This window comes from Candoia aspera, chromosome 5 (genome assembly GCF_035149785.1).
Source record: "Candoia aspera isolate rCanAsp1 chromosome 5, rCanAsp1.hap2, whole genome shotgun sequence".
Classification (NCBI taxonomy): Eukaryota; Metazoa; Chordata; class Lepidosauria; order Squamata; family Boidae; genus Candoia; species Candoia aspera.
This window is the reverse complement of record NC_086157.1, coordinates 16229138-16246058: the sequence shown is the minus strand read 5'-3', so window position 1 is coordinate 16246058 and position 16921 is coordinate 16229138. Positions and strand designations below refer to the sequence as shown.

General features: G+C 38.8%; 1 protein-coding gene across 1 annotated transcript in view; it reads left to right on the top strand.

The window, feature by feature from the left end:
- Positions 1-16921, top strand: part of GPC6 (glypican 6) — an 886853-nt gene that overhangs the window by 659077 nt on the left and 210855 nt on the right. The window contains exon 4 of the mRNA XM_063304653.1: positions 2547-2712. Within this exon, the coding sequence (XP_063160723.1) occupies positions 2547-2712 (166 nt within the window). The remainder of the gene's footprint in view (positions 1-2546; positions 2713-16921) is intronic.

The following is a 16921-nucleotide window of genomic DNA, read 5'->3' as shown; positions in this document are numbered from 1 at the left end:
TCTGGATATAATGCATATGGATCAAACAGGTTATATTCCCAAGAGGAACATCAAGATTTATAATAAATGCAATAGAATATTTCAATTTTAAAAAGGGAGGGAGCAGCAGTAATTTTGGGGGATGCAGAAAAAGCATTTGACAATTTGGGATGGCCATTTCTACTTGCAGTATAAAGTAAATCATGGAGAAGAATTTACAGTTGGGTTAAAAGCATATATCAATAGCAAACAGCAAATGACATAGCCAGTGGGATACTTTCTTTGCATTTTTAGTCAGCAAAAGTAACCAGAAAGGGATGTCCATTTTTCTTCTTTATTAATTGTGATTATTTTAGAAGTATGAGCAAATAGGTTTTGAAAAAAATAAACAAATATCAGGCATTAAGAATCAAGGAGAGGAATATAAATTAAAATATTACATGGATGATGTAGTATTAACCATTATGCAACCACAAAATACAATAAAACAACTGATTACCAGACTATTGACAGAAAAATGTCATAAACACCATTGTGCTGCCAACACCAATATTTGGTATATTTGTTTCATTGTCCAGCAAGAAAGGAAAACTTATAGGTAACCAGTTCATAAGATTTAATCAAAAGTTGGTTGCTTCACATGTGACATTTTTAGACCTACTTATTTCCCCAAGTGTACAAATAAAAATATAAATGGAATTAACAGGGGTTTGGAAACATGGATGTCACATCATTATGCTAGTTAGAGTACTAGGGCAGGCCAAGGATCTCTTTTGATTGCGCATTAGGTGGCCAACCTCTGGTTGTAACAATCAAGGAATCGATGAAGTAACTTGAATTTGGAGCCCCCATTCCAGTCTTACCTTGAAAGACGCATTTAGTGGAATAAAATGCAGAAAATAGCAACCTCCACTAAACTGATGCAGCAAGTGCAAATTAATGCCAGTAAAGACAGCTGAAAATTGTGAAGACCACAGCTTTCTCAGGGACTCCAGCACTGAAATAGACATTTAGAAGTTTGAAGTTTAAACAACAGAATATCTGTCTAGGTAATTTCCTATCTATGTTCCAATGGAGGGGAAAAAAAACCAAGGCAATAAGTTGCTGTGCAAATTCAAAAATAAAGTTATAAGTAACAAACTGAGATAAGCAGTTGTCAAAGGAAAAAATAACATTTTGACAAGCAGTGAGCAAATGTAATTTAAACAGAAAGAGGAAATAGCAACATTTTATTTCTCTAGAAGATCATTATTTGCCAAATGACATGTGCTTTTTCTAATATTTGCAAATCAGTCGGCAGGTTTCTGCTAAGATAATTTGTCAAAGGAGCACACAGACCATATGGAGCTGAAGGGATGATTGTATAGGCCAATTAACACAAAACAAAATATTGCCAGAAAAGGGATCCTGGCTGATTTCTTTACGGAGCTTCAAAACACAAATGTAGATACAATATTTAATAAGCCCAACAAGGATACAGTATATATACATTTCTGCTTTTTTCCTCTTCAAAGCCATACATCAGATTATAAAACCCAACATAGTATAACACTAATTCATGATTGTCTTAACTATATTGGAGTCAAAGGTGAAGAGGGGAATGGTGGCTGTAGACTCTCCTAAGTTAGGGATACTGGAGAACAGCATACCTTCTACTTTTCAAATCAAAGAGATTGCATTTCCGAGACCTTCATGGATGAGGATGGATTGAGGCCAGTCATGTTGTCTCTTATTGACAAAGACTATCTACCAGTTGCATAGCAAGCAGAAATGCAAGCAGTACAGCCTTTTCTGTGTTAATGGTTAGAATGGCTGGATAATACACAGCTTTATACAGTAGAAATAAGTGTGGAGAGAGAATCACTAGAGTTAGGAGGTTAACTTTTATAAGGAAGTATTCCTGAGGCTGGTGTTTGTGTGAAAGGAAAATGAAAATAAGCTTTGTTTAGGAAAGCCTGAGTTAATCTACAGCTAAGAGCCTGTGGTGTGCTCTCCTCCATTGTAGAAAGAAAGAGAGTGAGTCAGTTAAGCACCTGAACTGCACAGGTTAGGGATTGAAGGGAAAAGAAGGTTGAACTGAGAAAGTAAGGAAGTGATGAAAGGCCTGAGAATGTCAGTGAGACCAACAAGAGACCAATGTGGTGTAGCAGCATGCAAAGTAAGTCTATTTGACAAGGAAAGGAGGTGATTGCTAACCATCTCTCTGCTAACCATCTCTACATCTGTTGCCCCTTGCTGCAGAAAACTGGTGCATGCCAAGTTGAATTCCAACATTGAAAAGTCCAATAATAATAATAAAAATAATAGCAAAATTACACAGTATTTTTTGACTCATGATGCCAGGCTATAAATATCATAGATGCCAACAGGGTGGAAGTCTATGCTAGTTTAAGTAATGGCAGGAAAACACTGGTTTCACAAGAAAATATTCTTGCCATGAAGAACGAGTTGTGGTAATACTACCTGATAAATGAGGGTTGTTGTTTTTGTTTTATTTATCCAGACCCTGGGTACATATAGGAATCTAATGCTGCTTGTTTTCTTTCTCCTGCCTTACAACTCTGCAGGTCAGCCCCACCCCAGGGTGCATCCGTGCATTAATGAAGATGCTGTTCTGCCCTTATTGCCGGGGACTTCCCACTGTGAAACCTTGCGATAACTACTGCCTCAATGTAATGAAGGGCTGCCTTGCAAACCAGGCGGATTTGGATACTGAATGGAATCTCTTTATAGGTAAGAGTGGGGTGAAAGCAGGGATGACGGGAAAGTGATCTGTAACACTTTATGACGAGTTCAAACCAGCATTTGCCGAATTTAAAATAGGACATGTTGACAGAATGCCTTCATTCAGGTGTCATTCACATGCTTTGATCAAAGTTTCTGTAGCTCCACCTGGGAGGTATTTTCATGAAATCTCTCTTTGTGGGATGTTGAAGTCCGTAAGCCAAATTCCACCCTGTTGGTGTAAAGTATGCTTAAAGATGTAGGCTGCATTTCTGATTCAGTAGGAGACAGACAGACAGGGTGGAAGAAGGGGAGTAAGACAGTGACAAAGACTAAATCCTATGCATTTCGCATTAAAGTTTCATGTTCATCTGCCAGATGCAAGAATAAAGACTGCATAGTCCTTGGCCCCTTCTTTACCTAAATCCAAGGTGATTGGAAATATGGAAAACCATTATTGTTGCAAGAAAAGTATTTTAAGGCAAATTTTAAAATATTCCAGATTTATTCCATCTTGACAAGAAGAAGAAGGGATCTCACTTCCATTTCAGACAGTTGCGTGGTGTGCTGTAATTCACACAATTTGGAAGGGTGTCCTCAGAAGATATGAAAATTACCAATAGTCCAGGAAGCCTAAGTGGGAGGGAAATGGCTCAACTGCAAAGCAACAGAATGTAATCACAATATGACAAAAGATAAAAAAAGGAAGAAAAGGAGTTGATATGAATGTGCCCTTCATCTGACTACATGCATCTACTCCTGACACGCTTAAAAAAAAACTACTTGTGAAACAGAGTTTTCCATTCTAAATAAATCTCAAATGGCTGAGCAATTTTGATTAATTTTTCCACTCCCTCTCAGGGACACAAATAAAAATTAATTCTCTTGAAGTGTCTATCTAATCTTTTTTTCCTTTTTCCAGTACCTTGGAATAAAATAAATATACAATAAGCAATACAGCAGAAGGAATCCCACCCCCCTGCAAAAAAGGTAGAAAATGCACAGAAAATGCACAGAAAATGCACAGGAGAATTTGTTTAATCTACAAAAACTGAGAATATGATCTTACATATTTAGGAATCATTATGCTGAGGGCTGAAAGAGGTGAGAGAGGGCAGAGTGAGGAAACAGTGAATACTTAAAAGAAAATAATTAATATTTACAATGAGGATTTTTTTAAAAAAAACATGCATATAATTATTTGGTCTTTAGGCCACCCACCACTGAACTCCACCAGCAGTGTGCAAAAGTTCTTTATATTCTCAGTTATCCCCAGATGCACCATTTTGAACTCCCAGTAATTCAAGAATTTTCAAACCAGTTTGCTCCCTGAAGCCCAAGTATAGAGGGAAACTTAATCCATCAGGATCCACTGTGGCACAGATTCCATCCACTTGATGAGGTGATGAGAGTGCCTGTGAAGTTGCTGCTATGACCTGGAAAGGGTATATGTTAGGTCTGTGAAGTGCTTTGTATTCAGCTCCAAAATGGTGCTTCAGAGCATACAGTATAGAAGTGGGGAAATAGCTGCTGCCACAGCATCCCAAGAAAAGGCTGAGCTGCTTTAAAGTGTTGCAAACAGATGTTATGTTCACACTGCCGCATGCTATAGAGAGTCAGGGATATGACCTTAAGGGAAGTAGGCAAGAACCATTGCATAAGCAAAGATTGCTAAAACATTCCTTAAGTCCTGGGAAACAGCATAGTATTTGGAAGAGATGCAGACAAGCTTCTCCCTGATTCATTGGGATATACATAAGAGGGAGAGGAGGTACAGGTAGCCCTCATTTAACAACCACTCATTCAGTGACCATTCAAATTTATGATGGCAGATGACATTACACTTTACAACCACATCACTTAGTGATGAAAATTCCGGTCTCAATTACTGTAATTAAGCAAGGACTACCTGTAAAGCACAATCAGGCTTGTAAGATTCTGTTACTATAGCCTATCTCAATAAAGTATAGCTCTAGTCTTCCTGTGGAGTCTATTTCCTAATCTGAGAGGGCTGACACTTGAGTTCTGAAGCAGCTAGGTAGTTCATGGTCACCATGAGAACCATGGGTTTGTTCCAGGATATCATTGGCCTGATCCACACTGCTGACCACACATTACCTTTGACCTTTATGTGGAGCAGATGAGATAGGATTTGGTTCAGGAGACACCTCCATCCATCTCTTCTCATGCACAGATCATTTTCTCATGACTATATGGTTAACTGGAACAACCAGCCTCTGCAGGAAGGAGGAACCAATTAAGAGGGCTCAACCCAGATCCTTGATGGATCCAAACGGCTCTTGGGAACTACTGGGAAACTTGAGCTGGCCTGAAATGCAGCAGCCCATGTGCTTACAAGCCAGACATAGTACTGCCATGTTATACCAATGCTGTGGGAACTGCACTGGTTGCCGGTGTATTTCCAAATGCAACACAAGGTGGTTGTGCCTCAGGTCCTGGGGATCTACAGTACCACCTTTTCCATATACATTCTACCCATCCAGTCTGGACAGCTAGTATGTGTCTAGGAGTCCTCACCTACCGGAAGTACAATGGGAGGGAACCTGACAAAGAGTGTTCCTCCTTTGGAACACCCTGTCTCCTGAGGCAAGAACGGCCCCCATTTTCATGGCCTTCAAGAAGCTGGTAAAAACCCAGCTTTTCCAGAAAGCCTTTGGGGTTGACTATGGAATCACAGGTTCCTGCATACTTATAATTGTAGTTTTAATTATTCCACATAGTGTATTATTTATTATTGTTATTCTAATACCTGTAAATTAACTAGAACTCATTAGGATGGAGGCACTAGAATGAAAGGATGCCTGTGGTCAAATCTGGTGAAGTTTCAAACTGGCCAAGCCTGTACAAATGCCACTGACCATGTGAGACAAAGAAACAAGTAGGTTCAGAAATGTGTCTATTAGACCTCCTTCAGCAATCCTAAAAATGATTACTTCCAGAGATTTGTTCCAGGCTTTTCAGAACTGTAAACTGAGGCTGGATGTAATAATGAATATGCAAGTCAGGCAAATATTTGTTTGGATGTTATGATTGGCAGTGCTTCTAACTTGTCAAGATAAATACCATGGTGATCTATACATTTGGCAGCATATTAAGTTTTTTTTCTGTAGCTCTATATCATTTTGTATGGAAAATAATATGAATGATAAGCAGACCTATTGGTTAAATAAAAAAATTATGTTAATAAGCAAGATATATTCGCTTTTAACATCTATATAAAGGAACCAGTTGCAGTTTTCTCCATACCGTGCCAATCATGTGAGGCTACATAGGTGTTGTACCAATGTATGGATTTATTATTGACTGGATAAGGGCCAATAAACTGAGGCTGAATACTGCAATATGCAGCATACAGTTTGTTTCCGGTCCAACATAAATGATTCTGAGTTTCAGGAAGTGGTTGTAGATTGGTTCTACTAACATGGAAATAAACATTGGCTTTAGAATAGAGTATTCTTTAGTCCACTAAGCATTGATCTCAATATAGTCCTCCTTATAACAGCTATTCATTCTTAAAGATGAAGCCATGTCTACAAATACATTAGTACACAGAAAAGAAACTGGTGGGCTATTTTATGTATTTTCTGCCTTTTATTGCTATAATTGATGCTACTGTTGGTGATGTGTGTATGATCCTGAGGATCAGCAGCGGAATTTCAGAAGAGCTTTGCCATTGAGAGAGATCAAATAATCATGCCAGCAACTTCAACAAATATAAACTGTAGTTACAAAACAGAGAGTAAAAGCATTTTTACAGTTCTGCCTCTCCATGCAGGGAGATAAACAGTTTCATGCAGACTTACAGTAGCTGCATTTGAAAAGCAAAAAGGCAGAAGCAGAGAGCAGGACACAGAAGCAGGAGAACATTGACCTTTATCTAGGCTACTGACAATTAGTTACCTAGTAGCATATCAGTTTGCAAGACAAAGGATTTGACTTCTTGACGTGGCCGATACTCAGACATTTTGGCTCCATCAAGAAAACTATACCCACCAGAAGTTTTTTTTCTTCTTAATTCCTAAGGCACATTTTTAAAAAATGAAATAACAACAGCTACCACACCATTTTATTTTCTAATACATTGGGATTAAGCATTTTGTGTATCTTCTCAGAGTCATAAGATGGAAGACAGCATGAAAATATTGTCAAAACAGGTAGCATTGTCTTAGAACTCTGGAAGGATATAAAATTCTCCAAACCAAACTTGGTTAATCTTGAAAAAATTAAGCAGGATCAGGCCTGTTAATGCTTGGATGACCAGGAAGTATCAGGATAGAGTGAAAAGATTAAAAATATAGAAAAAGACAAAAACAAACTAATTTCCTGTTGTTCCAAAGAAACATCCACATGCCCATCTAGTCACCAGAAGTTGTTGTTAATTCAAGGGAGACTTTAGATGCTATTAGAGTGAGGGTGGTGATTATTATGATACTGTCCAGTTATTTGGGGAATTAAATTTTGTTTCATCATATTTTTCAGGATTACTAGCAACTTGTGAAACATTTTCAAAACTGCAAGCTGTCTGTTTTTACCAAGAGAAGAGAATATCTGCAGCTCAGGGTTAAACTGTGGAGTCCTTGATGCTCTCTGAGCTTGGCTGTTGGCTTGCAAGCATTCCATTACCCAACTAGTTACCTAGTTACCTAGATGGGTAATGAAACATCTGCAAACAAACAACCAAGCTCAGAGAGCACCAAGGACTCCACAGTCTATTTCTGTCAGAAAGCTCTCAAGCTCCTAATAATAAAATTTCTATGCAATTTCCTCACACAACACAAGCTGAACTAAAATGAAGACTGTACCACACTACTGAGCTATGAATAATTGGTCAGAATGTCGCTTCTGATGCTTGTGTTGAAAACTAGACATGTGGGGGGGGGGAAGTGTGCATTAATTGTGCTTAAGGAAAGGTCGTAATATTTATCCTCCGCCTCAGCTCAAGCAAGACTTTATTTTCTTCTGCTTAATTGTATGTGCCGAGACCTTACAGGTGGTAACTATTCTGAATTCTTGTAGATAGCTTTCATTTAATTACTGGCAGAGATTGAGAGATCACTGAGAAAACAAATGTTCTGCCTGTGGTACCATACAGTCTTACAAGATTATCCAAGTCCCCATCTTACATACTGTATTTTCTGTCTGCAGAAAACGTAGAGTTCACACTGGATGTTGCTGCTGGCAAGAGGGTTCCCAGACTGATTTTGTTTGTTTGTTTGTTAGATTTGTCTCTTGCCTTTCATTCAGGAGCTCAATGCAGCTTACATGCACAGCCCCCTTCCCATTTTCCTCACAGCAACACCTCTCATGAAATTGGGCTCAGAGAAAGTCATTGGCCCAAAGCCACCCATGGTTGAGGGTGGATTTGAATCTGGATTTCTCTGGTGCTAGTCTAACATCTTAACCCTGATAGCAAATTGGCTCTTAAGATGACCTGTCCAGGCAAGAAGCTGTAAGGCTTTGGATGAAACAATGGAGAAAAATTCAGACATTTTACAGTGGCTGAGAGCCATGTATATAAATACATTCACCTCTTTAAAAGTATTTGCCTTTTTTAGAAACAGCTCCTAATCCTAATCACCATTTAAAACCATGGAGATTTTTAAAGTGAAAAAAAAAAGTGTAGCTCATTGCAGACAAACCTTCCATGTTCTAAAAATTATGGCTTCAGGAAAAATGCTGACCTCCCCAGGTACATTAATGTTGTTGTTTACTCTGGAATGGAATTCTCTGTCTGCTTAAGCCAGTGTTTCTCAACCTAAGCAATTTGAAGATGCAGGGACTTCCAGAATTCTGGGAGTTGAAATCCATGCATCTTGAAGTTGCTGAAGTTGAGAACACTGGCTTAAGTTCTTCTGCTCCCAGGGAAGTAGACCAGCCATTAGCAGAACAAGGCTGATGGAATGAAGAACACAATTTGGACAATAGAATTTGGCTGTCTTGTAAGGGCCCCAAATGATTACTTCCTGAAGGAGTTATTATTGTAGCTTTCCTGGCACAGATGGCAGTAACTGCTATGGGCATTTCTGTCTCATGTCTCTGTCTTTGGGTTCTGTACACCTTGACCCAAATGAGGGGTTTCATTTGTTGTTTTGCCTCAGGCAGCAAATTTGTTTGAGAGTTACTGAGTCACGAGTAAAGGAACAGCCTGGGGATTGCACCTAAGTTCTAGCATTCCAATATGGAGTCTCTCCATCTCTTTTACTTATACACACTACACACACACACACACACGTATGTATGTATGCTTGCAGAGAGAGAGAGAGAGAGAGAGAGAGAGAGAGAGAGAGAGAGAGAGAGAGAGAGAGAGAGAGAGATGTAAAGTATGTATATATGTATGTATGTAAATGAAATTAGCATCAGGCTTCCCACAATCAGTTAATTAAAATTTATCAGGATTTCCTTGGGATTAATAAAATAGCCTTAGGATTTTCTCCAGCTCCCAGCCTCAATTTGCCAATTCCTGATTTAATTTCTAAATACACAAGTTGATGTTATTTGAGTTTATTACTTGTCCACAAATTCCTCAGGGCAGATTTGTTTGCTGGTGGAAAGGTAGTTTTCTTTCAGCTTGACTCGTAGTGACTCCATGGTCATATCTGCCCAATGATCTTGGCAACAGTTCAGAATTTCTTGTTGCCCTCTAGATCTAGTTTACAGTCCGGGTATTCTCTGGTGGTCTTCCAGGTGCTATCAGATCCATGCCCACTTAGTTTCCCAGCCCAAATCAGGTCAGATGCAACCCCAGTGAGACTTTACTACAGCATTATGAAATCCACCCATTAAAATGAATGTGATTTTGAAGGCTACAACAGCTTTTCTTCAGCTTTGCATGGAAACCAGAAAAAAAATTGGCCTACTTTAAAGAATTCTAGAGAGAGCCAGTGTTTGTGCAAGCTCTGGAGCACTTCCAGATTATTTTCAAAGCTCTAGTTAGTATCAATACTAGAATAGTTGATTCTCTGCAGCAGTAGCAGATGCTAACAGTGGCATTGCTTTTATTTGTTCCTCCACTATTTTAACACTACTGCTTAGATAATTCAGTTGGATTTTTAAATAGGAGTGAATACTTTAAGATACAGTACTACTACTCTTCCATTTCTAACACTACCGTTCATTTTGATTGAATTGAATCCTTCAGTTGCTATATTCCAATCCTGGTTCAAGTATTCCAGTCAGGTCTTTGTTGTGCCTGTTCAAATGCTTTTGCTTTCCTGTATTAGAAGTTCAAACTTATCTTGTTTATTTCTGAGCATCAGTGCATCAGTGCATCAGTGCATAGACATCACAGGCCATAATTTCATAAGTCAATGTTCTTCTCGACTTTTCATTGAATGCCTTAATAGGCCCGATTCATACGTCCTTCTACATTATCTGATATATATGTATGTTTGATTCCACACAGTAGAGTACATCTCAAAATTCAGAAAAGCAGCAGACCTATTACCATTTAAGTTTGATTTTCATTGTTAAAACAAACTAAACTAAACAATTTTCTCTCAGAAACTGCAGAAAGAGTCCAGTTGCATCAAATGCTTGAAAGGAACATATTCTGCATAAAAGCAACTTTAGTGGCACTCCAGATATTCACTGAATCCTGCCCATACTTTTTTCTCTCATGGCTTATACAAAGAATCCTTCAAAGTAATGTTTGACTGTAATTCTGAGTGTGTTTCGTATTTTTAATTTATTCTGTTTGTTCAGTTTGAGCCCGCCTTGCATTCAGAAGCTGAAAGAGGCTCCTACATTGCCCTCCCTTCCCTCCTCTACCCTGTGGATCCGGTTGGGCTAAGAGAGGCTTGTTTGAGGAAGTCAGCCTTAGAACCTGAAAAGCAAGTCCATACTGTATCCTGCTGTTCAGGATAAAGAACTTTAATAACATTTTTATTCATCCTCTGAATTTCCATGTAATCTGATTTTATAATGATAATTTAAAAATAAAATCTATACTAAATTGCCTCTGAATTTCAGCCCAAATGTTTAGATCCTCCACCTTGTTACAAGCAATTTGGAAACCAGTACTTTTGCGTTTTTAGAAAACTAAAAGACATGGGCACCTTCAGTACAAGGTGCATAGAAGGTCAAAAGGAAGGTATTAAGGTATTGCATTCAGAGGGGTTTATTTGTAGGTGACAATGTAGAGGATTGAAGTTTGGGTCTCCCATGTACAAATGTCTGATGCTTTAAAAAAGCAAGCACAAACATAAAACACAGATGTAGCCTCGAAGAAAAAAATAATAAAACCATTTACCTTGAAAGAATATCATGCCTTGAATGATGCCTTGCTTTTTTCTCTCTGGACGGTTCTCCCAAGATTATTTCAGCTGTCACATCTGCTATGTTCTATTGTCAATCATAGTAAGCAAAATATGTAGCCATGTCAGCTTCTTTTTATTTAAGAAGAGCTCTTCAGCATTTACTCACCCCACCACCACCACCACCACCACCCCGATCACACTGCTTTTATGCTGGGTAGATTCTATGGCAAAATGTTGGATCATGGAGGGAAATGGAACCCTCTGTCCCTTCCTTCCTTCCTTCATTCTATCATCTGTCTGTCTGTCTATCTTGTAATCTCACTTGCAATTTCAAAAGGCACTGACAGGCCCCAGCAACCCCACTGTTTTCCTCTGATCACTGGATCCTTGCATTATTTAGTTTCCAGCTCAAAAGTTAACCATTTTCCTTCATGCTATGGATCAAAAACAACCCATCCTGCTTATGCGGGCAGGGTTTGGCCACAGCACCAAGCCACGGCCACTTTGTAGCTTTCCTTCAGGGCAGCCAAGTCATGGATCCACTTTGGGGTATGGCCATATATGTTGGCATATCTAAAAATGCAGCCCACCCTCTCTCTTCTTAAGGCTCACCCTTTTGGGGTTGGACCCAAGTTCCTTTCATTTCTCCTCCCCTTTATAAAATCAAACCCGGCTGATTATAAAACTATCTGGGTTTTATCCTCCTTCTTTAATGCTGTGTCTATCAGCTAAGAAGCCCTGCATCAGTAGTTAGGAGAGTTAGTTGAATGCAACCCCCCATTCACCTTTTCCAGATCACATCTCCTTTCCTTGGCCTCACCACTGATCATGGGCAGGCCAAGTACTGCACTGCAACCAGCGGTGTCTGCAGGGTTGGCACGCCAGAGGGGGGAGTGATGAACTCAGGAAGTAATAAATTTTTCAAATACCCAAAGTCTCCTCATTATTTTCAATAACTTCCCTTAACTCTGTCTAATCCATTTCACCTTCCAGCCTCATGTTCACATTATCTGGCTTTACATCAAGTACCACGAGCTTCTAAAAATGGCAAGGAGAGGGGAACAGAAGGCCAAGCTTTTTTGTTTAGAGCCATATGCAGGAGGCATTTTTGCACAAAACTGAACTGGTACAAGGCTGGAAGGATGCAAAAGTGAAAGGGCAAAGGCAGCAACCCCACTTTTCATTGTTATAGTAGTGTGTGACATTTTCAGAGGGGAAGGGATAGAATAAGGGAAGGGAAGGGAGGGGAGAGGATGTATTGCCAGATTCACCAGGGATGGTGACACATTTTGGCCCTGAGCTGCTACAGACACTACAGAGCCAGGCATTATAGGAGGAGATCTATGTTAATCCGTGGTAGCCAAAATTCTGTAAGAGTCTGGTCGCACCTTTTGAGACTAACCATTTTAAGGTATAAGCTTTCGTGAGCTGCCACTCATGGCTGACAATCTGGAGCACTGAAATTACAATTCTGAAGTGTTTTGCTGACCTAGTAAGAAGTGAGGTGAGCTTTACCCGCATGTATGGAGATGGTCTCAGGCAGGGGATGTCTAAATCAGCCTGTTTCTTGTCCGTGTCCTTTTTGTATGTGTTCATCAGTAGATCAGTTCCATCCTGCTGAGCTTTTTAAAGTGCCACATCAAATATTGCATTTAAAACCATACCAAAATATGCAATTTTAAACATAAAATCTCAAAATACCTATCCATTAACCTAAACTGAATACAGTTTAAAAAGTTTCTTGAGTCAAGAACCAAAATGAAACCCTTAGGTAGGCCCTTAAGATAGTAGATGATTGAATTCCAATTAGCACATTAGTTTAAGAGGCACAGATCAGGTCAATTCGTATTGGTGATGGCAAAGATAAAACTCTTCAGGCATGTGGAATCAAACCTTGCGTCTCAGGGTTGAGGGTGGCCATACTCGAATCTCTGGTATGTTCTTCAGCTCACTAACCCATAATTCCATAGTTCAACTGGTGGATTTTGAAGTTGGCCTACAAGTTAAAAGGCCAAATTCCTGTTATTGAAGCTAATAGCTATACTAGTGGTCCAATATTCATACTGCCTTCTCTGAATTGTATATTTTACTCCAAGTAGGGTGCTTCCCAAAGAAAATGACTATATAAAATAGTTGTAACAGGAGGCTTGCTTTTTTTTTTTTGTATGGGATTAAATAGCAAGCAGCAGCAAAAAAAGGAACAAAACAGAACAGCCCAACAACATACTGATTTTGATGCACAGTTTGAAAAAGCATAAGAATCCAGTACTATTTCTCATCAATTTTTCATGCAGAGCAAAGTCCAAACATAAATGCCTGCCATTTTAAGCTCCTACAGTAATTTTTCTTCTCAAGTTCATGTTGCACTCATGAACGTAAGTACATTTCAGGTTATGGTGGCAATCCTGCAAAGTGACTTTTATCCTATGAATTATTTATATATGCTCTCCTCTTTCTCCAAGGGTTTCAGGACTGCTATTTAAGAGTTGGCTACATAATAGGCTCTCATCCAAGCCAACCAATGGTAGACCAAAGCCCCTGCGTGGTATTTCATGCACAAATAGCTGTTCCTATATTTCCTTTTCCCCCAGAAGTAGCATCCTACACAGGGCTATATTTTTCCCCACAGGGGTTCCTGGATGTGTAGTCCCAGTCTTGTCCTTAGCAAAGATAAATGCCGTATTAGGGGGGTGCCTTAAGCTATTCTATCTACAGTAGGCCTGGTTAGCCAAGTATTGATATTAGCAAGCAACAGAAAAAACAGATCTGGGCTTTTCGAAGAGCTCAGAGAAGGAAGTCACAGTCTGGATTCACTCTTGGTGTAAGCTGTTGTTCTCTCACCTATCAAGGCCCAATTAAGGGTTTAATGAGTCCCCTCATTTGCTGCTGACTCTGAATCTTATGTATCAGTACAGGAAACCTTAAAGTAGGATTTGAGGACTTTCCTTGAATTAGGGGGTAACCTGATTCATCACACTTTTATTAAAACTTTCCTGGGCTTCTGACTCTGGGAATTGACTACATCTTGTTTTCTCTCAGTTTGGAACAAGTTTCTGTGATATTTTCATTATCCATAATGCAAAATGCTTCCCTCCCTCTGCTCCAAACTCTTGAGAAGCATTAATGGTGGGGCACATATTTCTTGCTTCCTCTTTTCTGAATACAACCCCGTGGGAAGCTTGGACTGTGAGAAAGAAGAGAAACTATTTTTTCTCTGCAACAGTAAATGTAGATACTGGACTGTAGGGGAACAAGAGAAGCATCTCTTTCTCCTTCAGTGCATTCCTGTGGGTAATGAACACATTATCCAGTATCTGCTAAGCAGTATCACGGAGGTGCCCCAACGTGCTACACTTTACTCTTCTTAATAGGAATTAATGGACATCTACACCATGGTGTGTTGTGCCAGCATTATGAAATAAAAGGCTAATTCATATGATACAGTAAAATAACTTGTTTACTTCTTTTCTAAAGTAAAGTCTTATGCAAATTTGTTACAATGGATTTGATCCAAGATGCCTCAGAAGTGGCTGTACATAATTATCTATTTTTAATTTGGGGAATTGTTGATTTTTCAGTGAATAGCCTTCATTTCGATCATTGAACAATACAACATACAGTTTTACAAATCAAATGATCAATCCCAGGTAAGAATACAGAAAGAGATTTTATAAAATGAGTATAAATAAGAGTATATGCTATTAAACTAATTGGAAAGCTGATCATCTAATCTGATAAGGTATTATACCTGCAAAATGCTTTCATTAATACAAAACATAAACATTAAAATTCTATTTCAGTATTATACTTTTTTCATTATGTTTCTAAAATTTTAAAATTTGAAGGCCTAAAATATATAAAGTTAAGACTATTGATTGATTAGATACTTTACTGAATTCTATATGAAGATTACAAGTCAGGGCTGACAGTTTGACTTCCATGAGTTCAGTAATGTAATATAATAAAAATCCTAAGAAACCTATCCACCTCTAATGCTCTTTGAGGGATCTCCATATTCAGCATGCTGTAAGACAGAATGTTGCTACTTGCCAAGTAATTTTTGAATACTTAACTTCAATAGATAATTTACGTAGATACCATCTGGAGCATTTGGATTTTTTTGCAAAGTTCTGTGAGTATCTGTGTAGAGGCAGCAGTACAGAAGACCTTGAGCAAGAGTTTCTAATGGCACATCCCTGCATGGGCAGAGACTTTATATCTACTAATGGGACAATATAATAGAATCACAATTTATATATCCTCATCCAAGCCCTATTGTCAACGCTGAGCAGGCCTGTCTCCAGGCGTAGTGCTGCATTAAGTTCGTAGCCTGCCACTTGGAAGACTTTTCTTAAAAGCTTGGATTGGATAGACTCAAGCAACAATATCTGGCTTCCTAGCTGTAATTCCACTCTATAAAGGATTGGGCTATAGGTTTACCAGACATTAATGGTAGCTGAAATCTATTGTGTTCCTCTTGTGCAGAAAATGACACAATCACTGCACTGCTTCTTTGAGGTTTTTGGGAGACAAGTAAGAAGTGAGCTTTCTGATTCCCATTTGACTGAAAACTGATCCCAAGGTAGTTAAAACAAGCCATCTGATCAACTTTATGTCCACTTGACTGCCCAGTTCAGGCCTACGGATCTTTTTAAGAACACCATAATCTTTGTTTTGTCACAGTTTAGTTCTAAGTGGTGACCCAAACAGAATTAAAGGCCCTCTGATAAAATCACTGCATCACCTGCACAGATTAGGAGCACTATCTGCCTGCCTGCAATGTTTGGTGGGTAGTGTTAATGCTTTTGTCAGATAATAGATGATGGATTTATATAAAAATTGAATTAAAAAGGGGCAATACCACAGCCTTGTTTGACTCCTGTCCTGGCAGGGTAAAGCTCAGAAAGTTTGCCTTGCTGCATTGCATCTTACCTTCAGTTTGATATTTTAATAGATTTTATAGATGAGGGTCAGCAGTGGTTGGCCAACTGATGTACTACCTCTAAGCTTTTCTCAGTCAATAAATGCAGTATATTGGGCAGACTTTGGTTTTTCTATATATTTATCCACAAAGTGGCTCGACACCAGTCACTGCTCTGTTGTTCTTCTGCTTTCTCTGAAGCTGCCTTCAGATTTAAGGTTAGAGATAGTCTCAGGTTTATTTTACAAATGATAATTCAGTTTTCCATTTGAAAACTGTTAGAGTATTCATTTACATTAGGATTAGGATGAAATTAGATTATTTTAAGAATCAAAACCTAAATATGAGACCATCCCAAACCTTCAAATGTCATCTCAGGAGTAATCCTAATATTTAAGTAACCCATAAGACCAAACCCTAAAATTCCCAATAGTAACATTCTGAATTCCAGCATTCCCTGTGCCATGGAAACAAATATGGACAATATTCAGGAGATGTTATCAGAATTTAAAGCAGTTCCCTATGGAGCTGTTAGTTCATGTAAGATTTACTGCTTTACAGTGTCTTTGGATCAACTTGGTAAAAACCTACAAGGTGGTTAGTGATTTCATCACCACACCTTTCATCAGAGACTCATTCAGCTGCCTTTCTGAGGTCAGTTTCAACCCTTGCCAGCACTATAGTGTTGTAATGGCTCTTGGGATATTACACACCCTCCATTACTCTGGGCACAATCTCATAATTTCACTTATGTTACATGAAGGTACCCAATAACAGCATTCAGACATAAAATTAAGTAGTAGACTGTTTTAACCATGCTGTGCTGAAGAACTTTAAAAGAAGCCAGTATCCATCCTGTAGATAAACAAAGTGCCTTTTTAAAAAGCATTCTTGCCTTGGGCCTCTGTGAATTGTTAAAAGATTGGATAAGGAACAAAAGCAGACTGGGGATAAACCAGGAAATCACACATCACGCTCAGCCACTAACTCCACTTTATAATTTACCATAATGCGTGTTATC